General features: G+C 39.7%; 3 protein-coding genes across 4 annotated transcripts in view; 2 read left to right on the plus strand and 1 right to left on the minus strand.

Moving 5' to 3' along the window:
* The window catches only part of LOC117992689 (uncharacterized), a 342,159-nt gene that overhangs the window by 175,255 nt on the left and 143,255 nt on the right, over positions 1-23,649 (plus strand). The window lies entirely within an intron of this gene.
* Positions 1-23,649, minus strand: part of LOC117992687 (nuclear pore complex protein Nup58-like) — a 36,207-nt gene that overhangs the window by 5,067 nt on the left and 7,491 nt on the right. Inside the window, exons 6-12 of the mRNA XM_069506220.1 lie at positions 21,877-21,948; positions 21,311-21,441; positions 20,192-20,336; positions 18,756-18,899; positions 17,135-17,293; positions 16,624-16,746; positions 475-558 (exon numbers count right to left, since the gene is read on the minus strand). Of these exons, the coding sequence (XP_069362321.1) occupies positions 475-558; positions 16,624-16,746; positions 17,135-17,293; positions 18,756-18,899; positions 20,192-20,336; positions 21,311-21,441; positions 21,877-21,948 (858 nt within the window). The remainder of the gene's footprint in view (positions 1-474; positions 559-16,623; positions 16,747-17,134; positions 17,294-18,755; positions 18,900-20,191; positions 20,337-21,310; positions 21,442-21,876; positions 21,949-23,649) is intronic.
* Positions 13,381-16,216, plus strand: LOC138403896 (uncharacterized). 2 transcript variants are annotated; one of them, XM_069506024.1, is made up of 3 exons: positions 13,381-13,736; positions 14,121-14,258; positions 14,707-16,216. In XM_069506024.1, exons 1-3 carry the CDS (start codon positions 13,469-13,471, stop codon positions 15,435-15,437), a joined length of 1,137 nt encoding a protein of 378 aa, XP_069362125.1. In that variant the 5' UTR covers positions 13,381-13,468; the 3' UTR covers positions 15,438-16,216. The 2 variants fall into 2 exon arrangements, with proteins under 2 accessions (XP_069362125.1, XP_069362126.1); XM_069506025.1 differs by having other exon boundaries at positions 13,381-14,258.

Below are 23,649 nucleotides of genomic sequence, written 5' to 3' on the forward strand. Positions count from 1 at the left end.
GGGTGGTTACGTACTCATCCGATCCGAGTCCGTGAAAATACGTTCCTCGGTGACGCAACACGACAGCAGTAGCAACGCGACAGTTCATTTGCTGTCTCTCTTCTTCTTCTTCTTATTTTGCTTTGTGGCTATTGCTGTCTCTCTCTAGCCGCTGTTACGTGTAACGTTTGACAGCAATGATCGCGAGATTTACCCCTGTCGCGAGATACGTAATCACCCCGCCGAAGTAGTCACAGAACTGTTTGTATGGTAGCTTACGCACTACATCTGACTTCCATCATCCGATCTCTTCGTCATCCGTGAGAATATCTCGGATGTGCCTCGGATTCAAATTGTACAGATGACGTATAGTCCGCGGCAAGTCGAGGAAAATACCCGAGTACAGAACCCTCGGCGCGCGAATCTGACTCGCACTTGGCCGATTTTTGTCATCCAGTTCCGATGAATTAACTCGCTTTTTATAAACTTTCTCACCTGTATTATTAGCTGAGGGGAATGTAGTCAGAGTGCTGCCCAAGTACGTGAACGGAGTCGGCCCGGCCAACTGCTGTATGTTACCTGTGGACAACGTTCATAGTTAGTAGAGTTGCAAAAACTATCCATACTTAAATAAATAAATAAACAAAAATATATTTTATTCAATTAAACTTTTACAATACGCAGTCGAAAGTAATGTACATCGATCGATGTAGAAGGAGATAGCTTTGTAGATCACTGTCTCTGGCGTTGAGACTGTATGAAAAAAGGAAAGAGTTTCTGAAGATGGCCACTCATCTAAGACGAGCAACTATATTCCTGGACGAATGTATTACAGAAGATTGAATTTCCTAAATTTGTAAAGTACGTTACTACGAACTACTACGAACGTGTTACGTTCATAAATTTAAGAAGCGCAAATTAAGAAATATGCGAGGAACCAACCCAACGCACAGTGTAAAATTCAAGTAGCGGATTTTACCCTGTGCAAATTTTTCCAAAAGGTATTCAAAATAATAAAGGGACGACTTAGAACTATTGGGATGTCACTACACAAAGGAGTAGTTCCGAAGGAAAACCGAGGTGGTGACAGGAGGTCTCAATACTCAGCACAATACAAACACTCGATCAATTCGATTAATGCAATTCCTGAATCTGTAACTGTGTAGAGGCATGCGGCCTCTTCTAAGACTGGCAACTGTAAAGAAGACATTTCACATCGCAGCTGCCACTTAGAACGGGAATACGGAACGATTCGAAAATCCTGCGGCCCTGGGCGAAATCCAAGGGCCACATTCGCTCCTCAGATACCAAGACCGACACACCACTGTCGAGCACCAAGCTCCAGCTTTTGTTTCCACCACCACGAATCTCTTGATTTCGTCTGGTCGGAGACAACCAGTTTGTGTTTTAATTATATAGAATCATCGATGTATATAATCAATTTGCATTGTACATAGCTCGCGGAGTTTTCCGTTAGGAGTGAATTACTTTCAGCACTACCATCGATGTAAATTCAGCACATATAAACTATCCTGAATTATCCTGTAAATATGTGAGCAGCAGTTTTATTCAAACACCGTGCTACCACAACTGCACTTCCAGCAAACAAATTCAAAAAAATTTTAAAAATGGCTGTCATAAAGAATATTCTTTATTAAAAAAACAGACCACTACAATATTTGGAATAAGCTTTTCGATGAAGAAATGCTCCAGTGCATTCTAATTTGGACCAATGTATAAACTGAGCAAGGTTCTTACTGTACCTTGTAACGAAGCGTTACATGGTTTATTATTTAATATTATTATTTTATGGTAGTACCTTATTATTATAAATCTTATTTATTATTTTTAATTAAGTATATTTTTAAATTCATATGCACAATCTTATTAAAAGTAGGTGTTGCGAAATGGCAACACCCATTCCGAACGCTGTTTGTGAAAGGAGCCCTTGCAAGAAGCCTTTGAGATTTTTCTCGGTTCGGAGCTCGCTCTGGTGGCGAGCCGAAGTTTTTGTCCGTTTATCATATTGGTAGACGCGACACTTTTGTCACAATTTTGTTAAATGTTCTTTAATTTAAAAAATTGTATTTTTCTTTAAAAATTAAAATAAATCAATCTAAAAGTGCTCCCGTAAAAGGGAGCTACGTTTGGATTTAAAAGCGGGTTCAAACCCCCATCAGCATACACCATCACCTTGTCAGCACCGTCGGGTACCCACGGCCAACATCCGCTGACATCGAACTCCAGGCCTCAAACCATCCAAGAGGCCAACAACACGAGGGCCACAACACAAACACATTACTGCCGCTTAGGTGAGGCCGAAATCAACGTTACACCACGACCATACAAATTTTGTATGCCACCGACTAGATTAACCGCGGTAATTTAATTGTACCATATTTTTTTCATTAAATCTTACCGTGTGCTATTCTCGCCGTTTCATTAACATATTCTTAACACCCGGTACAACCTAAGCTCTTTATGCTTCTAATAACCGTACGTAGGCGTTCCACAACCTCTTACGATCATGATTTTGAAAAAAATCAGCGTAGGTCTGACAAAGTGTAATGGAGCTGTGAAGCCTATCCACATATGTGGTTATAATGTTCGCTGTAATAATAAATGGTATCTGTAGTTCGTGTCTCCATATGTAAAAAGTTTCGTAAGGTTGTAGCTCATAAACTGACCTTCTAAGATTATTGTACATATTTGTAATGTAGTTATAATTGGATCGCTACGATCTGTGGCGTCAAGGCCAAGATATCCCCGAACAGCCAAAAAAACATAGGTAGGGTAAGGTTGCGATCATTGGACCGGCTCTTTGTTTGGACCGCTTTGGTTTCTCGAAAACGGATGGATTTAAAAATCAACCGTGGCGACGCAACGCTGCGTATTTGAACCAGTTCCCACCCCCGCTCCCGGCAGTGCCGCCGTAAGCTTCGTTGGGGAAGGACGCGCGTCGCCGAGTTTCGCGCCTTCTCGATGTAAAAATCTCGCGGCATACTTTACCATGTAAGTACAGTTTTGTTATAGTTTTTAATGTGGTTTTTTATCAGTTGCATGCTCTGTTCTTTTGTACAAGTAGTTTTGTATATTATGTGCTTCAATAAGTAATAGTTTTTTTTTTATAAATCTTTTTGTGCTATAACAGCGAATTGCCATCAATGGACCACTGCGAGGATTTTTGATTGGACCGGTCCAATCATAGCAACTTCTAAAATCGATTTTTAACTGCATGTTTTTTGTTTTAGCATGGCTAAACGTGGCAAATATTATGCGTGGAATGAAGAAAGCATGATATTGGCATTACAAGCTTTACGTAAACAAGAAGTTGGCCTAAATGAAGCAAGCAGGATATATGGAGTACCAAAGGCAACACTAAAGCGAAGATTTGACGATAAAAATGTAAAAGCGAAAGAGGAAAAGCAAATAGTCGGTTCTACTGGTGATCTTACTCCTGAATTGGAAGAAAAATTTGTCAATCATATTTTGGAATTGGAACGCTGTTTATACGGAATCACACCAAAAGATGTTAGAAGTTTAGCTTACAAAATAGCTGAGCAAAAAGGATTAAAGCACAGATTTAACAAAGAAAAGGAAATGGCGGGAAAAAAGTGGTACTACGGGTTTTTGAAACGGCACCCTGAATTAAGTCTAAGACAACCTAGGGCAACTTCTTTTAACAGAGCTACGGCTTTTAACAAGTCAGCAGTGAAAGATTTCTTTGAGAAGTTAGAAAAGGTTATGAACGAGAATGGCATCAATGATCCGAGATACATTTTTAATGTCGATGAGACAGGCCTCACAACTGTTCAAAGAAAGCCAAGAAAAATCCTGGCGCAGAAAGGTAAGCACCAAGTAGGGGCCATAACTAGCGGAGAACGTGGCACCACTACAACAGCTGTTTGTTGTGCAAGCGCCGCAGGATATTTTATCCCGCCGCTTATAATTTTCAAACGTAAACGAGCCAAGGATGAACTTAAAGATGGTGCGCCACCTGGCGCAATTTTCGCATTCAATCCCGAAAGTGGGTACATAAATAAAGAAATATTCTTCGTTTGGATGCAACATTTTGTTGAAAGTGTCAAACCAACACCTGAAAAGAAGGTTCTCTTAATTCTCGACGGACATACGAGTCACACAAAAAATTTGGACGCTATTAATTATGCAAAAAAGCACAATGTTGTGCTGTTGTCACTTCCAGCTCACACTTCGAATAAACTACAGCCAGCTAGCAGCGTCTGTGGGAACCGCTTCTAGTGGATTTAAAAAAAGTGGTATTTGGCCATTCAATAAAGACATATTTCAAGACTATGAGTTTATAACACTAGCAGAGGATGATGACCCACAAAATGACAGCGAAAATATGGATGTCGATCCTTTATCTTTGACATCAGGCACTTCAAACACTGTTACAGCACCGCAACCAGCTGGTCCTAGCGTCCAACCATGCATCAGTTCCATAGATATTCAAAATGAACCGGTTCTACACACTGGCATTGAATCTCAGTCTCAACGTACTTTGGAGTTAGCTTCATCGCACATTCCTGTTGATTCGGCGGTGCATACCGATTATGAGCTAAATGAGCAAGTTCCGAGAACAGTTGTGGATGTGACTCAAACACATGAATCTCCAAGTGCCAAAACAGGTGTTCAAACATTAAGACAAGTAAGACGTCGACATCCCCAACAAACTGCAACTTCATCTTCTCAAATAAGTCCAAACCACCTAGATATGAGTAGTAGCTCTGAACATCAAAATAATGACGTACGCCGGTCTCTTGTTCCTTCTGATTCAGCAATGACTAATATTGTGCCCACTAGTCAGTTGGGAGAACCAGGACCGAGCAAGGAGGCAACTCCAACCACTAGCTCTGAATTCCACATTGCTAGTATATCTCCTGGAGCAAGAAAGGTTATTGAAGAGCTGAGAAGTAGAAGCCGTAAACCCCAACGTGCTTTGGAGTTAACATCATCTCCGTACAAAAGGGATTTAGAGACAGCGAAAACTAAAAAAAACAAAACGAAATCACAACCACAGCCTAAAAAAGTAAAGAAAACTTTTAACAAGGTCCATGAAGATGAAGTGGAGCAGTGGTTTTGTAAGATTTGTTTGCTGTGCTCAATAGAAGACATGATACAATGTTTAGCATGTAAATGTTGGGTACATGAAGAGTGTGCCTGTGTAAAAAAAGGGGTAAAGAAATATTTTTGTCCTTCATGTCGCTGATTGATTTCAAAAACGAAAAATTACGTTAATACCTTCTTTATTTTACATATTTGCTAGTTTAATATTAAGAAAAACCTCTTGAGTTACATAAATAAGTCGTTATTTTGAGTTAGAAAAATGTTGTTGATTTTTAGGAGTAACGAAACTTGTATTTTTTCTGAGTTTCGAATTAAGAGAATTGTGTTTTTGTTATGTTTGATTATCTTAGGAATACTCTGAGTTAAAGACTGATTGATGTTACTAAAGTTGCCAATTTTTACTCAAAAAAGAGAAGTTAAAAAAGAATTTAAGTTTACATAAATAAGTCATTTGTTTCGAGTTAAGTTTTTTTTGTTGATTTTTGAGGTTAAGGAACCGGTACTCTTTCTGAGAGTTTTGAATTAAGAATATTGTATTTTTGTTATGTTGCATAATCTTAGGAATACTCTGAATCAAAAACTGATTGATGTTACTAAAATTTCCAATAATTAATAAAGAGAAGTAAATAAAGAATTTAAGTTTATATAATTATAAGATAAATAAGTAAACTTTTTCTAAGAGCTTTGAGTAAAGAAGATTGTGTTTTTGTTAAAATCTCATAACCTTTAGAATATTCAGAATTAAAGACTGATTGATTATACTTAAGTCGCCAATAGTAAAAAGAGTTAATAAAGAATAAAAACATATATTATTATTATGTATTATATTTGTTTAAATTTCCATGAATCCCTTGAATGGACCAGTAGAGAAAATATCCTAAGTCCAATGATAGCAACTGACTGGTTCAATCAAAGGAACAGTGGTCCAAACAAAGCAACGATTGTTAAACTGTTTTTTTTAATTTTTTCTTTTTATGCTCAAGTCAAAAAATCTTAAACTTCGCATAAAAGTTCTAATACTTAAGGTTTATCAAAATCATTAATCACGTCTTTCCTAACTGTCATATTTCTGTTGTTAATTCAATACAAAGTTAAGTGGTCCAATAGTGGCAACCTTACCCTACTTAATGTAAAAAATTAAAAATATGATAATTTATTAGGAAAAAAAACCACATAGATTAAATATAGATAAAAATACATAAACAACATAAGAATTTCTGGGGACTGCCATTCCTCAGGATCCCTGTGAATAGCGCGGGTCTAAAGGACGTGGATTTAACGTATTTTGGCCGCCATCGGTTGTCCTAGCGACATGTCACAACGCAATATAACAAAATTGTTAATGAACTGTCCTCGGAAGTAGGTTGTCAACAGGGTGATCCCCTTGGGCCTGTAATTTTTAGTTTGGCTATAAATCCGATAATCATTCCAAAATTCAACGTTTGGTATTTGGATGACGGAACCCTAGGAGGTGATGTGGATACTGTGTTAACGGACCTTTTTTCAATCAAAAATAAATTTGAAGCCATTGGTTTAGAGCTTAATTTTAGCAAATGCGAACTTTTTATAAATAACTGCGACTTAAATTTAAATGACGTAAAAGAAAAATTTAATATTTTGGCTCCAAATATTAAAATAGTTGACAGAAATTCCCTTTACCTTTTAGGTTCTCCAATTTTTGATGAATCTATTTCTGAATATATTGATAATTCAATTACCAAATTTCAAAATTTTGCTGTCCGTCTCCTTGAAATTAGTCCACATTATGCACTTTGCATCTTAAAATTCTTATTGCCTGTGTTGAACAAACATTGTAAAATATTTGTAGAGAAGTTAAGGCTAACAGACAGATACGAACACATTATAAAACTAGCAGATGAGGAACCCTTTATAAGGCATAGTTATGAAGTGCCTTTAGCCTATAGGGAACAGGTTAAGGCGGAACTAGACGAGTTAGAAAGTTTGGGCGTGATAAAGCAGGATGTCACGCCGTGTTGCAGCCCGCTCACCTTCACTAGGAAGCGCGACGGGTCAATAAGGCTCTTGTTAGACGCTCGCGAGTTGAATAAGAAGATGATAGGAGACGCGGAAACCCCACCCCTTACTTCTGAGATTTTACAATCTTTTCACGGGGTGAATTACATTAGCTTAATCGATCTAAACAATGCTTACTTTCAAATACCGTTACATAAAGACTCGAGGAAATATACCGGATTTTCGTTTATGGGACGTACCTACGTCGGCGTTATAAGGGCTTTGATGAAACTGCGATATTACTTTTCAAATATGTCGCGCGCTATAGGGAAGGTCGCAAGGTCATGTGAGACATGTCAGAAGTCTAAACACGCGTTAGAAACACACACGGGACCGATTAAAACCGTAATAGCCAATGAGGTGGGAGAGAGAGTTTTTTGCGATATTTATGGCCCTCTGCCATCGGGGCGTTTCGGGTTCAAGTACATATTCGTGATGCAAGACGCCTTTAGTAAATTAATCCGGCTATACCCATTACGACAGGCGAGTGGCAAGGCCACTTTAACGTGTGTAAGTGTAGAAGTTTTATAAAGAAATCAAAATCCAAGTGCTTTGTTCTGATCAAGGGGCGAATTTTACTTCGAAAGTTTTCGAGGAGGGCGTTCGCCTTCTAAACATTGGACTTACACATACATCTGTTAGAAACCCGCGACCTAATTCCACAGAAAGGGGGAAAGGAATTAGGAAGATTATTTAGGACATACTGTTATAAATCGCATCGATCTTGGGTAGACTTATTGACAGACATAGAGGATTGTTACAACCAATTAATACATACTACGACGGGGTACTCGCCAAATGAGATAGTTTGGGGTAAAGGAACCGTGTTAGCCACCAATTTTAATAAGGACATAGTTAGAGGGGTCAACGTATCACCAGAAAAGCTAGAATATATTCGACAGCAGGCTCGACAGAATATAATTAAGGCGGCAGAAGGTAGAGAGCTTTACTATAGTAAAAATCATAAATTTGTAGAGTTTGAGATAGGCGATTTAGTGAAACTTAAGACTTTCGCTAAGTCTGACGCGGACAAGAAATTGTCAAGAAAATTTATGCGGTTGTATGAGGGACCTTACGTAATAGGAGCGGTTCCCTATAATAACGTATATACTCTGATAGACTTTCATACCAATAAGGTAAAAGGAAACTATAACGTCATTCACCTTTTCCGATACTATAAAGACACTTGAAATAAGAGTATAATTACTGGAAAGAAAGGAATGAGGGCTTGTTTAGAGACTTGTGCGTACGAAAGGATACCTGTCGCGTTCGCCGGGGCGAAAAGTACAATAAATTTACCTTAAAAAAAATAGATATTTAAATATAGTTAGTGAAATAGAGTTTCTTTTTGTTTCTATCTAGATTCTTTGCGAAATACTTGGAACCAAACGTAAAACCAATATTTCTTTAGTACAGTCTTAACGCTTGAATGAGCGAAACATTAACCAGATGTTGGGATAGACGCAATAATTGCAGTCACGAGGGTTTTGTTTTTCTGGGAGATTAATCAACTGTGACATGTGAGGGCGTGGTCTATAAAATTGTGTTATACTTCACCGAATTTTAAAGAAAACCGACCCATGGAATATTTACTAATTTAACAACGGGCGGAGCAAAGTAATTTTAGCCAATAACCTGAGCGTTTTACTGCCGTGTGACTTTTTGTTGACAGTGGTAGAGAGAAAGAGGGGACAGAGCGAGGCAAAATCGGAGGAACAACGAGGTCGGAGTCAGCGTGCGAATCAGTCTCGGGCAAGGAACGCAAATACAACGGGCAAGTGCCGTTATTACGACCCACGATCCGAGTGGCCTTTCTTTTCCTTTAATCTCTATTGTCAACTGAGTTATCTGTGTTTTTCCTAGTGTTTATATAAAGTCCATAAGTGAAAATTAATTAAAGTCAGTGTTAAGCAAGGCAGGCTACGCTTCATAGTCAATTGGTAATGTACACTAATTGAGTTACATAATTATATCTGAGGATCTCTCATAGTTACAACTTATATTTATTTGCCAGAATTAATTATAGAACGCGACTTTGCGAGTACTGGAACGATTACCTTTTCGACATGGATAATAATTTACCTAAACAATACTGGAATGGTCTAGATCGGATTAATCTAGGTCCATTCCTCGCTTTTCTAATTCTATTAGCATTGATAGTCTCTGAAGAAAGTGTGAGGCAAATATATCTAATGTTTAGTGTTTGCAAGTCTAGTCGTAATCCCGAAATACCTAACTTAGGAATGAGTTCCTTGTGGGAGCCAATATAAAGTTGTATCTGCGGGATCCTCAGATATAATTATAATGTTCGCTGTAATAATAAATGTTATCTGTAGTTCGTGTCTCCATATGTAAAAAGTTTCTTAAGGTTGTACCGTAGAGTCTCCTAAATTCAACTTATATACCTAACATCGATGATACGTGATTTGGGAAGTATACATATTTAATCATGGCAACATTGCAATGTCATTTGTCAAAAAATTGGTGGCCATTTTGTCACAATCATGAGTAACTTCGGATCACGCACACGCTTCTTTTTTACCGACCCCGAAAATTTGTGTCATTACTCAATACTGCTTGGAGGTAAGTTTTTTAAATCTTTAGTACAGTTTACTCATATAATCCATTATCAAAATTAAAAAAATCATTCAGATATGTTCGTTAACTACAGAAATATTAGGGCGCATGTTAGGATACAATCTGTAATGTGATGTTTTCCAAACTTCGTCTGCCCTTTTGTATTATACTTATATTTAGTAAGCATAAAAGTATAGTATTTTTTCTTACTCTATACCTATTTAAAACTATTATGTATCTGAATAATTACCAAAACGTAGATATTATTGTATAAATAACTATGTATTTTCTACATAACAAAATGTAAAGTAAGTTGATAAAAGGGTTGATTTCTGGCGCATTTAAGGTGTTTTAAATTAATGTTTGATAATAAAAGGTTTCTTTAAATATAAAGTTACTAGGTTTTGCCCGCGCCGCTGCCTGCGTGAATGTTGTTTTTTTTTATTGATTCCGCATGAACTATGGCTTTTTTTCGATAAAAAGTAGCCTGTGTATAATTAAGTCAGTTATTTATTTAGGGATAAACAGTTGAGACTTGTGATGTAGGAGAACTCCTGAAGGAGTATATTTTATCCTGAAATTCACGGTTTCCGCGGGATTTATGATAAACCAAAATTCACGCGAGCGAAGCCGCGGGCAAAACCTAGAAATTTTATCAGAAAAAACTTTTATTAACAGACATGCGCCAACTAAAAGCGATAGAAATGAACTCACTTTTTATATTTGAAGAAAATTAACAATTACAAAATATACTACTATAAATTTATATTTGCAATAGTCGATTATTTTAATTTTATTTACAGGTAATCCAAAAACTCTAGACATGAATCGAGAATTCGTAAAAAAGAAAAAACGATTATATACAGTTGCTCACAGCCAAGACATGTTGGATTTAGCATTAGAATGCCTAAGAAAAAGACAAATGTCTTCTTACGAAGCTTAGAAACGTTTTGGTATACCAAGAAGTACTTTGCTAGATAATTTGAAGAAAAAAACACGAAAAGGCTGTTGGGTGCCCCACAAGATTGACTACACAAGAAGAAAATCAGCTCATTAAAGCTCTTGTTGCTGCAGCAGATTATGGCTGTCCACTGACATTATTGGACCTAAGACTGATGGTCCATAATTATCTGGAAAAAAATAATAGGGACATCTTTAATGGGAAATTACCCGGACCGAAATGGGCTTACGGTTTCCTAAAACGTCACCGTCACCAGTTGTCATTACGGGTGACAACCAATATAAAAAAATCTAGAGCAGAAAAGTCCTGTGAAGAACTGCGTGAATATTTTGACAACCTTAAAGAAACTCTAGAACAAATACCAAAAGAGAATGTTCTTAACTATGACGAGACGAATCTTTCTGACAATCCAGGAAAAGCAAAATGTATTGTTAAAAGAGGAGCCAAATATCCAGAGCGTATAAAGAACCATACAAAAGGTTGGATATCTATAATGTACGCAGCAACTGCCGATGGAAATATGCTACCAGAATATGTAGTATATAAATCAAATAAAGTATGGACCCAGTGGGTATTAGGAGGACCTCCTCAAGGCTCGGGCACTTTCAAACATTTTTCCAGAAACTCAAACTGCTCCTCTTGCATCTGTTAAATCACTAGCTGAATCTGTAGAGGTAAATTGTACTTACTTGGCTTTACTGTACTTACCCGAAAGTCATCAAATAAATCTTGGGATTTGTCAGGGTGTATTGTAATACACGCTGACAAATCCCAAGATTTATTTGATTTTAATTGATGACTGATTTTATTGATGCCAAAGTGCTTTAAGTGCCATTAGTCAGTCCGTCCTTAGTGTTGGGTTTTTAAATTTCCCGCGAACACTCGCCAACGACACGCCTGAGCAACTTCGGCGCGAACGTCGCCCCCGCTCCCTCTCTATGGCAAGATGTCTGCTGTGTGAACATTTTCTCGTGCTGCAACGCACATAAAACTTAAAAAATAGCTAATATTTTGCTGGAATAAACGTGATAAATCTTTTGAAAACATCGATGGACCGGGTGAATAAATCAAAACAACATAACCAGTGCCTGTGAATACCAAGTGACCACCTAACAGCAATTCGGGCGCAGAGCGAACCGGGAAATTGGCGAGTGGTGAGTTAAATACAATTGTACACTTAGTTCTCGTATTGGGAACACGGTTATTAATAAATGAGGTTATAAGGAAAGTTAGTGTTTCCCTTATCTCCGTCCTTAGGTCCCCTACCCCTATCTCCTAAAGTGGTGACCCCGAAAACCTCAATAGTGAACTAGTCCAAGGACTCAGAAACATGTTCGGACAGCAGCAGTCCCCGGCCCAGCCCAGCCCTGCCGATCACAAAGCAGGGGCGGTGGTGGCAGACAAAATAATGGAAACCACAAAACTCTCCAGGTGGAGGCAATTCAACGAGGCCGCGCAGGACGGCGCGACGGGGGTTATCGCCGCAGAACATCAGCGGCGAGGTTCCGAGATAGGACCCCCCCCCGAGGCAAGTCGCATTGTGGATTACACAAGAACCCAGATTGGCTATGCTATTATCACTACAAATTCGGGACAAAAGCCAACAAATGTGTAGATCCATGCAGTTGGAAGAAAAACCACCCGGAAAACTAGACGCGGTGCAGTCGGCGGCTGCATCACGGGGGCAAATCACCGCCTATGTGTAACCGACTCTAAAAGTGGTTACCAGTTTTTGGTGGACACCGGAGCCAATGTATCGGTAGTGCCAGTGAGTGTCGTGAGTGCAAAGCATAGATCACCAGTAAGTGAGTATAAGTTAAATGCGGCAAATGGGACAGAAATACGGACATACGGGTTAGTCACGCTAACGTTAAATCTTAAGTTAAGACAACCCTCAGGGTTCTCCCGCCGGGGGTATCACCAACGTCGGATATGCCTAAAAGTATATCCCAAAAGTGTGGAACTCTTTATATTGTGTGATAGGTACTAATTTATATTTGTAGCGTGTGCTCCTGTAAGTACATGTGTTGACCTTGAATTCAAGCGTTTCCCCGAACACGCGGATGTTAGCGGGGAAGGTGAAAGAGGGAAAGGGGTATGCGGCGCGCTGCCCTAGCAAAGCCAGTCGGAATCGGGTAGCGATCAGATGTATACGTGCGTGGTGCCATACCTATTCGTGTTTCGCGCGTTTTTCTGTTTTAGAAGTGATTATACTAGTTATCTCACCTGACTCTTTCTTTTCTCACAACCCAATCCGCCACATATTTTTAATTTCCTAAAATTTGTGGAATGTGTTGCGGTAAGACGTGCCGTCTTTGTCGGTAGGGTGGTACTAGCCACGGCCAAAGCCTCTCACCAGACCAGAGAAAATTCTGAAATCCCCTGCTGGGGATCGAACCCGAGATTTTCCCCTTATAAGACCACAGCGCTCATCACTGCACCAAGGAGGTCGTCGTACTTAAGACTATGACAAATAATAAATTATTTATTTCAGGTAATAGGTACCTGTAACCTTAAATAAATAATCAATATGCTTGTTGTAGTGAAAAGTAGATTTAGTGAAAAAAACCGGCCAAGTGCGAGTCAGGCTCGCGCAATGAGGGTTCCGTACTACAGTCGTATTTTTTCGACATTTTGCACGATAAGTCAAAAACTATGATGCATAAAAATAAATAAAAATCTGTTTTAGAATGTACAGGTGAAGAACTTTCATATGATACCCCACTTGATATAGCCCTCACTTCGAAAGTTGAAAATACTAATTATTAGTTCATGACCACTTTTTGTGTGATCTAACCCTAAATTCACGGTTTTCAGATTTTTCCCCAAATGTCAGCTACAAGATCTACCTACCTGCCAAATTTAATGATTCTAGGTCAACGAGAAGTACCCTGTAGGTTTCTTGACAGACAGACGGACAGACAGACAGACAGACAACAAAGTGATCCTATAAGGGTGCCGTTTTTCCTTTTGAGGTACGGAACCCTAAAAAAGGAAAAAAAAAATAGCATTTTTAGACGCGAGGTTCAGCAATTTGGGATCCAGCTCGCCAGCGCAACTGGGGGCCCCCACAATCGGAGCGCGTTCCTCATTCCTGGTAAGTGACTGCATTTCACAACCCTGATCGTCCACTAGTTTTTATTCTTAACACCACTATCTAAAACATCTTCATTGTTCGGCTTCTCGCCATCTAAATTCAATTTATAACGAATCCAGCATAGACTTATTATATTACGACGTTACATCCTCAAGATTTATTAATTATTTACTATGTAGTTCACTTCTCAATGTACTCTAGGCATCGCACAATAAGTTTAAAGCTAGAAAGAGAAAAAATATATATTTTAATTTTTAAAAGTTATTCACTCAAGAATCATGACACAAACAATGCCCTTCCCATCCCGCGCCCTCATTCGCTTTCTTTGAGCGGGCATCGCAATATCGTGTTTAGATTGTTATATTTCATTTATTTATTTTTTAGTGATCTTTGTAAAAGATTTATGCTCTTACAACATGCCTAAAAGAAGGCGTGACGAAGATAAAAAGCGCCACATTGCTGCAAAAATAAGGCGTTTGGAAAGGCGCCCGCATCAGATGTCGGATTCTTCAAGCGATGAAGGTTAGTAATGTTTTTTTTTCTTATTCTGGTTAATTTTGGTTGCTGTATGGACATAAACATAATGGAAAGTTTTAGTTTTATACGGCACGGTTCGTCACCTACCTTCAAGTGGAGGAAAATAAAATAAAAATTGCACAAATCAGAATTTTCGATTAGAATATGTAGCCTACATTGATTAATTTCATGAATAACGTAAACATTACGAGTAGGTATCTACCTAATTCTCGTTGATTCTTTGGTTAAACGCTGTGACGAGCGCGCAGCTGAACCGTACTTACAGTCTAGCGGTGCATCGTGCATGCATCCAACGACTTTAAACTACATAATATATGAATATAGTTTGTTTTGCAAACTCTATACAGTCTAGCAGCGTAACGAGCGTACGTTCAATGACTTTAAAACGATTTATATCATCAATATGATAAGTTCTTTATCGAAACCCATGCAGATAGCGATGGAAGTGATCGTCAATCACCTAGACATAGGACACCACCTATTGAGAGTGACAGCGAAATACCGATACTGCCCTTATCAGACTCTGACCATTCAATGGCCGACAATACCAGGCCCAAGTCTGTGGTAATACCAGCTCAGAACCCCGAAAGCCAGGCGGAGTTAATACCCGCTGTCACAACGTCACCCATACCTGCACCCGTGCCAAACACTAGTGCCCTCCCGGTCTCACCCCCAGAGATGTTAGAAGCTCTTGGAGACCCAAAACCTAAAGATGAGGTTTTTGGCCCTGGAATACCCGAAGAAATAGCCAAACGTTGGGGGCGCGTGTTGGCGGACGGCCTTACCAAAGAGCAAAAGGAGCAGATCAACGAGAAATACTTCATAACTGACAACTTTCGCCTAGCTAAAGCACCCATGCTAAACCCAGAGATTACGCACGTTCTAAGCGAGTCGGCTAGAAGTCGCGATAAACTAATGGAAAAGGCGCAAAACCAACTTGGCCGAGGCATCTCGGAACTGACGTATTTAGCCACCACGGTTATCAAAGAAGACTTGAGTAAAACGGAAATGCTCAAGAAAATTTCAGATGCCAGCCAAATTTTTCTAGACCTCCATTATGAAGACACAAAAAGAAGGAGAAAACTGGTGACAGTATCTCTGGACAAAAAGTTTTTTGTATATGGTCACGGATGTGAAGAGGGATTCCTATCTTTTTGGGGCTGACTTAGGAGATAAAATAAAAGCGTCAAAAACAGCTGAAAGATCCGGATTACAAATAAAGCGCAAGGATACAGCTGCGCCTTCTACTACAAGAAGATTTGCACAACAGGGAAACTGGCGGGGCCCACCCCGGGTACAAAATCAACGGACGACCAAACAGGGTGGGTCGAAAGGTATCCGCCCCAACAGAACCGGCGCCCACCACCACCGACCAACCGAGCACCACGGACAACCAGAGACGACACCAAGGCCTCCAAATACTAACCGGGGTAATACCACATGCGGGTAGACTTCGTTATTTTATAAATAAATGGCAGCAAATTATGGACAGGCGATTTAGTGTTTGCCAAATTTTACAATAGACCGGTATTCGAAGACAACGATAATGCTTTTGCCGACGCCGTCTATAATAATAATAATTAAGAACCATGCTGATTTTATTTGATATACTTACATTCATGTTGATCTAAATTGTTTAGTTGATTAAATTGTCTACTTAATAACTATCGATTTTGATTGCGATGCGATTTCCCTATTATCTATTTCGCTTCAATCGCTAAACATCTACATAGTAAATAATTAATAAATCTTGAGGATGTAACGTCGTAATATAATTAATGGTTAAACGAACTTACCTGAAGTGATGTTTGACCATAATTATATGAGACGTTACATCCGAAGAGATTTATTACCCACCCTGCCCTATTGACCTTACCCAAATCTTGCGAAATAGACCTGGTTATCTCTAAAAACAATGAGATAAGTCGCACTCGAGCGCAGAGATGAGGGACGTGGGGTGGGGGCGCGGGATGGGAAGGGCATTGTTTGTGTCATGATTTTTGAGTGAATAACTTTTAAAAATTAATATATTTTTTCTCTTTCTAGCTTTAAACTTATTGTGCGATGCCTAGTACATTGAGAAGTGAACTACATAGTAAATAATTAATAAATCTCTTCGGATGTAACATCTCATATAATTATGGTCAAACATCACTTCAGGTAAGTTCGTTTAACCATTAAATTTATGGCAATATAAATGGTGTACAGTACACAAAGTTATGTACATCGGCCATTAGAATGACATTTCGGCTTTGTAGAGCGTTGTCTCTGTCGCTCATACCTATATGACGTTTTGTCGGTCTCAACGACAGAGACAACGCCTATAAAACATAATATAATTTCTACATACCTAACGCAGCTCTTGGGTCGGAGAGCACCGCACTGGTTAGTCCTATATCCGTGATGTTTCCCGATTTAGTACTTTTTCTCGGCCCTTCCGCCTCTCGTAGTATTTGATCCAGGCTTGTATTCGCTGTAACAAAGATTTTTATTAATATTGATATTTATAACAGATTCATTTTCTCATTTTTCAAGCGGTGATAGCGTAGTGGTAGTGGTCCAGGGTTTGACAGATAAAGAGAGAGAGAGAGCAAGAGAAGAGAGGGCGAAGTGAGAGAGTAGAGGGGGGGGAAATCAACAGCCTAAACTACCATCCTCTCTGAAACTCCCGCCCTTTATGATTTAAGAAAACGGTCGCAATCTTAGCGTTGAGAAAGAGAGAGGTCAGTGAACTCACTGTGTGGCGTGTGGAACATATTGCTCGGACCCTTGAGAGTCGAAAGAGGAGGAGGGGGAGGGGGGGGGGGGATAGAGGTGCGGAGATACCAAATGAGAGAGACATCAAAGGCCAGTCAACTCACTGTGCGGCGTGTCGAACACGTTGCTGGGGTCCTTAAGGATGTACTTGCGCAGATTCAGATACTGCTCCTTCTGCGCCTCCACCTGCGTGTGCACGGCCTGCAGGCGCGCCGCCAGCGCCACTAGGGACTCGTGCATGCGCCGGATGCCCAGCGTCAGCTCTACGATCACATACAAACGGGTACAACTTAGTATATTATGTATAGTTATTTATATTGAAAGTGCAGAAATCTACGTAGCTTGTGCCGCAAGTGTGTCACACACCCAAGCGTACGAATTTGCCTATCTGAAATTTTATATTATCTTTGTTAAGCTCCGACTAGTCTTATATTAACAGTTGTTTTGTAATAACAAGACCTCGGCACTTCGAACCAGCGGTAAATCAAACTAGTTGACGATTCAAAAGCACTTGAAAAGTTTACTTGAATAAAAATATATTAAATTCTATTTATTCTATTCTCTCGAAAAACGCTTAAAAGGACTATGCAAACACTACGATGTGTTTCCTGCATTTTGCTGGACTGAGTCGCGGCTTGAATGCCGTCCACACGCTCAAGTAAAACCGCGCCATCCAAGAAGTTCTGCGCACTCCAATCTTCACCAAGTCAACGATTGCTCCAGTCGCGTTTTCGGAACCGCGCGGGATTCCGTCTTGCCGTCCACACGCACGCGCTTAACTGCGCAAACTTGCTTGTGCAGGTAAGAGTGAAGCCACACGATGCGTTGCGGCGACTGAGCGATGCCGCTGCGTCATCCGACATAGAAATCACTGCAATATGCTCCACGATGCGTTACGTCGTGCGGCACCGCACCGCACGCGCAATGGACTTGGAACGAGAGAGACGAGGCGGGGAGGAGTGGGCGGTGTAACGCCGCACTTTCTGCCGGAACAGCAACGCAGTGCCCGTGTAGCATCCAATCAGTGTTTCCATGTACACGGTAATTACCGTAGATGCACCGTAATTCAGTTCTAATCTACCGTCAAGGTAATAATGCCATTACCTTGACCGTGTCACCGTAATACAAAAATAGGCATTAAAAGACTGTTATCTAGGGCTGTAAAATAAATTAAAAAAAAAAATAATACAAAAATCACGTTAAAAATTCATAATATACTGCGTAATACGAGTACGAATCTCAGTCACGTTAGCATATTTCGTAATGGCAACATTTCTCTTGCTCTCGGTTTAAGCATCAAATCTCAGCAATCTATTTTCGTCCTTATTCAAGCAACAAGGAAGGAGTGAGATGTAAAATTAATGAGATTTAACAAAATATTAATATGAATAAATCCGTTTATGAAAAAGATATTGCTATGCTAGGAGAGTCAGATTCAGAATAATATTAATAATTAATTAAAAAGCAAATTTGTGACGTTTTTTCTTTTAAAAATGACACGGTAATTTACACGGTATTCTTTTAGCTAATCCACCGTAATTTAATCTAGAAACACCGTAATTTTAACCCTTCAACACGGTAATTCTCGATTTACATGTGGAAACACTGCATCCAATACTGAAATCCAGTGGTGCGGCGCCCGCGACGCACCGGTAACGCATCATGTGGCTTCAGTCTAAGCGCGCAGGTAAAACGGAGCGTGTCTAGAGCCGGAGCATTACACACCTTGTTCAGTGAGCAGTTTGGGCGACGACTGCATCTGCTTGTCGGCGACGTCCATCTGCCTCCGGAACGTGATCAGTTGCTGCTCCAACTCCGCGATCAGCTCCTTGATGTAGGGCGGCGGGGACAGCCCTTCTGGGTCCGCACCTGAACATTACAAATGTAATCCATTGTATCTCAGCGGGCGATGGAGAGAGTTATGCTTGGAGTCTCTCTACGTGATCGAATCAGAAATGCGGAGATCCGTAGGAGAACTAGAGTAACCGATATAGCTCAACGAGCTGCTGAAGTGGCAATGGGCAGGGCACTTAGTTCGTAAAACCGATAGACTTCCTAAAATGCTGAAATGACCTCGCACCGGAAGACGCAGCGTTGAAAGACCCATCCACTAGGTGAACGGACATCAGACGAGTCACAGGGAGCAGCTGAATTCAGGCGGCGCAAGACCGTGGCGTGTGGAAGTTGCTACAAGAGACCTATGTCCAGCAGCGGACGTCTATTGGTTGATGATGATGATACTAAAGCATTGGACTTCCACATCTGTGACTCGCTTTTGCGTCTTCCAACGCTTCGCTTTCCGGTGTGAGGTCGACATTCCAGCGCCTTGTGGGACTCCAACATCTATCGGTTGTACGTAAATATCCCCAATATTTTAAACTGAAGACAGATATAAAACCTACGAGCAGACATAAAAATAAAATTTGTTTACCAGTTCAAAGATTGGCTTTATATACCAAGAATGTGTACTGTACGGCAATACGTATTTATAACCATTTACCGTCGCACAGCTATGGAATGAACCTCAGATCTTTTAGAAGTTATTTGTTTAATTTTCTACTAAATAAAACTTATTATAGTGTTAATGATTTTTTTAATGACAAATTTTAAATAATGCATGCATAGAAATAGACATTTGAATTATTAAAAACATTTAAATGATGAGTGATGACATAACAATATTAATGAAATTAGATAATTTATGAAGATAATTTAGAAATAATTTTGCACGCCATGCTTGGCAGGATATGTAACTGATTACCTAACTTTTAAGACCCCATGTAAATAATTTACATGTACCTACCATATCTGAGCAAAATAAATAAATGATTATGATTATGATTATGATTATGAGCTATGTGCCCTCCCATTGCCACTTCAGCTTCGCAACCCGCTGAGCTATAATAGTTCTCCTACAGATGTCCCCATTTCTGATTTGATCATGTAGAGAAACTTCAATTCATAGCTAGTTGAGTGACTATGAGCATTCTTATGAGGCCCACTTATGAGGCCAGCACGTCTAACATGCGCACCACGAGAAAATTTTGTCTACACATTTACTCGTCTTATTTGTATGAAAAAACACGAGATAATGCGTAGACAAAATTTTCTCGCGGGGCGCATGTTAGGCCCTCAGGGGGGTTTATCAGGGTATAATATACCTGGCGAGTCCCTAGCGGCGGTTTCGGCGGCAGCGAGAGCGGCAGCGGCGGCGGCGCGCAGGCGGAACGACTGCGCGCGGGAGCGACTGCACTCGCCGCGCAGAGCTAGTATCGCGCGCAGCATCGCATCTGCTTCACGACCCACCTGTTGTACGAAAAGTAATTGGGTATTTTCCTACTTTTGAATTTGATAAATATTATTACTTTATTATAAACTAGCTTATGCTCGCGACTTCGTCCGCGTGGACTACAAAATTTCAAAACCCTATTTCACCCCCTTAGGAGTAGAATTTTCAAAAATCCTTTCTTAGCGGATGCCTACGTCATAATAGCTATCTGCATACCAAATTTCAGCCCGATCCGTCCAGTAGTTTGAGCTGTGCGTTGATAGATCAGTCAGTCAGTCAGTCAGTCATTCAGTCAGTCAGTCAGTCAGTCACCTTTTCCTTTTATATATATAAGACTAGGATAAAAATAATGACGTACGCTGAAAAAAAATATTAAAATCCAACGAAGATTTACAAAGTTACAGGCATTTCAATTTTGGAATGGGAGGGTCTTCCATCCCTTTCTCGCAAAACGAAAATTTGTATGAAGCCGCACGAAGCTACTATGGCATTAGTGCGGTATGACGTCAAAATTCTATATCGCTATCTCTGTCTAATCAGAAATAGTTAAATGCTTATAACTTTTTTGTTACTTGATCGATTTAATTAGTTTATTTCAGTTTACGTCATTATTTGTTGCACGCATATCCTCCTTTCACGCCTTCTATCCACCTTTTCTTTGGACGTCCTCTCCTCTTTTTCCTTCCACATGCATACTTAACATTCTAGTGACATGGCTTTCTTCCCTCCGCATTATATGCCCATACCCAGTGGCGTGCACAGTGTTTGAAGCCAGGGTAGGCATTAGTTAGGTAGGAACCTGTTTACTGGCAGGTTATAATGAAAATTATGCAATGAGCCATTACAACTGGAGTAAGCAGTGCATTTATGCCTCTATCACCTGCACACCACTCATGCCAACCTATTACCCCTCATCTTTTCTACCACTGGCGCTACTTTCAAACTTCCCCTAAAGAACTTTACAAGCATGAGAAGTGGAAAAAAATCATACCTTATGTAGTGGCTTGATATTGACTCTCATCACATCAGAACTGAGTGACTTCTGCTTCTTAACGAATTCCTTGAAGGACTCCACCGTTGTTGATATTTCATTTGGCAATTTGGTTTGCTTCGGTGGTTCACCTGAAATATCAATTAATAGGTTATTCCCTTACTTTGTCTGCGTGGACTACACACATTTCAAACCCCTATTTTGCCCCTTTAGGGGTTTGAATTTTGAAAAACCCTTTCTTAGCTGATGCCAACGTCATAATAGCTAACTGCATGCCAAATTTCAGCCCGATCCGTCCAGTAGTTTGAGCTGTGCGTTGATAGATCAGTCAGTCAGTCACCATTTCCTTGGATTTAGATTTTTTAAAAACTCTTCGATTTCCCGAGATATCCACCTTTAGAATGAGATTTCGGCTTCGTAGAGCGTTGTCTCTGTCACTCATACCTATATGACGTTTTGCCGGTCTCAGTGACAGGGACAACGCTCTACAAATCTGCTATCTCCTTCTAAATGTCAATGTACATTACTTTCTCCGGCGTACTGTAAACATCAAAACCAGAACTCACTTTTGCCATCAGCATTGGTGGTATTAGTAGTGCCTTGTTGTGTCACCCCACCGAGGCCCAGACTTGGTGCGGCTAGAAAAAAAAATCCTAATTTTAATAAAAATCACAAAAAAATACTAACAAACTAATAAATCTAAATGAATTGATGAAAAACATACTGACATGAAAAAAGGTATAGTACGCTACAGATCGAGATAGCAATCGGGGTATGAGGCGGGCCGCGTTGTGCGTGGCGTTAGATAGGAAAAAATGAAGAAGCCTAGAGGAGGCCTATGTCCAAAGAGGACAACCTGAACTGTAAATTGCTGGTGTTACCAATTTTTTAGAATAAATTATGTAGGATAGGATAATTAAATAATAGGAATAAGAAAATAGTAATACGGTTAGTTAGTAATATACGATGTATAAAACTATTGTATCAGAGAATAAAGGCTATTTTATTTTATTTATTTAATAATAAAAGTATCAACCAACAAGGTCAATTTAACTTCGTACTACAAAATTCTCTGACAAATGTATTTTTTCAAGAAACAATAATTAACTAAATAAATAGAGCTGTGATAGCCTAGTGGTTAGGACGTCCGCCTTCTAATCGGAGGTCGGGAGTTCGATCTCGGGCACGCACCTCTAACTTTTCGGAGTTATGTGCGGTTTAAGTAATTAAATATCACTTGCTTTAACTGTGAAGGAAACCTGCATGCCTGAGAGTTATCCATAATGTTCTCAAAGGTGTGTGAAGTCTACCAATCCGCACATGGCCAGCGTGGTAGACTATGGCCAAACCCTTCCCACTCTGAGAGGAGACCCGTGCTCTGCAGTGAGCCAGCGATGGGTTGATCATGATCATGAAATAAATACAATTTGACTCACATACTAATTAATCACTATCTAGTGAAGTTTGGGAGACGATTATTTTTGTTTTTAAAAAGAAAGTTTTCAAATTAAACTTTGATAAAAAAAATCAAATTAACATAGAGATTACAATAAAGTTATTCTACTCGAGTCGAGTTAGGGACTGAAGCGTTGTTCTGCAACGTTCCCATAGTTCGGCCGCACCTTTGGTCGGTCGCGTTACAAATCAAATCAAATCAAATCATTTATTGTTCAAAAGCGTTGGTACAAGTATAAGAGTATTTTTCCGACATATTATCACGACAAAAGACTTTCTTAAGTAATAGGTTTATAATATTTAAATTTTAAATACGTATCTAGAATTAATTTCTTAGTAGGTCAGTAGGTAGGGGAATTTTTAACAGTTTATACTAGGTATTTAAACTTTAAATAGTACAAAATCATTATCATACTAACTAACTAATTAGTTACAACTTTACTACTTGGCTTAAAATTACCCTCGACCCCCAAACTAGGTTAACCCGTGTCATGGGGGTCAGTCTCTTCCCAGATATGCAATGACAAAAATTATTATTCTTACTTTAGAGTGTGTATGAGCGCGCGCGTGTTTCGGTGTATGGGTTTGTGTATGAGTGTGTGTTTGTGTGTGTATGTATGTGTGAGTGTGAATGAGTGTGTATATTCCTATTATATGTATGTATTACGAATTAGCTTTTCAGTAGCTTCATAAGTTACCGCGAACGCCTCGTCAGCGGTTCAATTGTTCTACCGCGTGAACCTTTGGGATCGTTACATAATATAACTATCTAATGCGTAAATCAGCGTTGGGGCATCTGGTACCTCAGATATTTGCTCTAGAGGTTTGTGTCTGAGGGGCCCGACGTCTCAACACAAGCTGAGTGGCCTACCTGTTCGAGGTGT

This window comes from Maniola hyperantus, chromosome 22, assembly GCF_902806685.2.
Source record: "Maniola hyperantus chromosome 22, iAphHyp1.2, whole genome shotgun sequence".
Classification (NCBI taxonomy): Eukaryota; Metazoa; Arthropoda; class Insecta; order Lepidoptera; family Nymphalidae; genus Maniola; species Maniola hyperantus.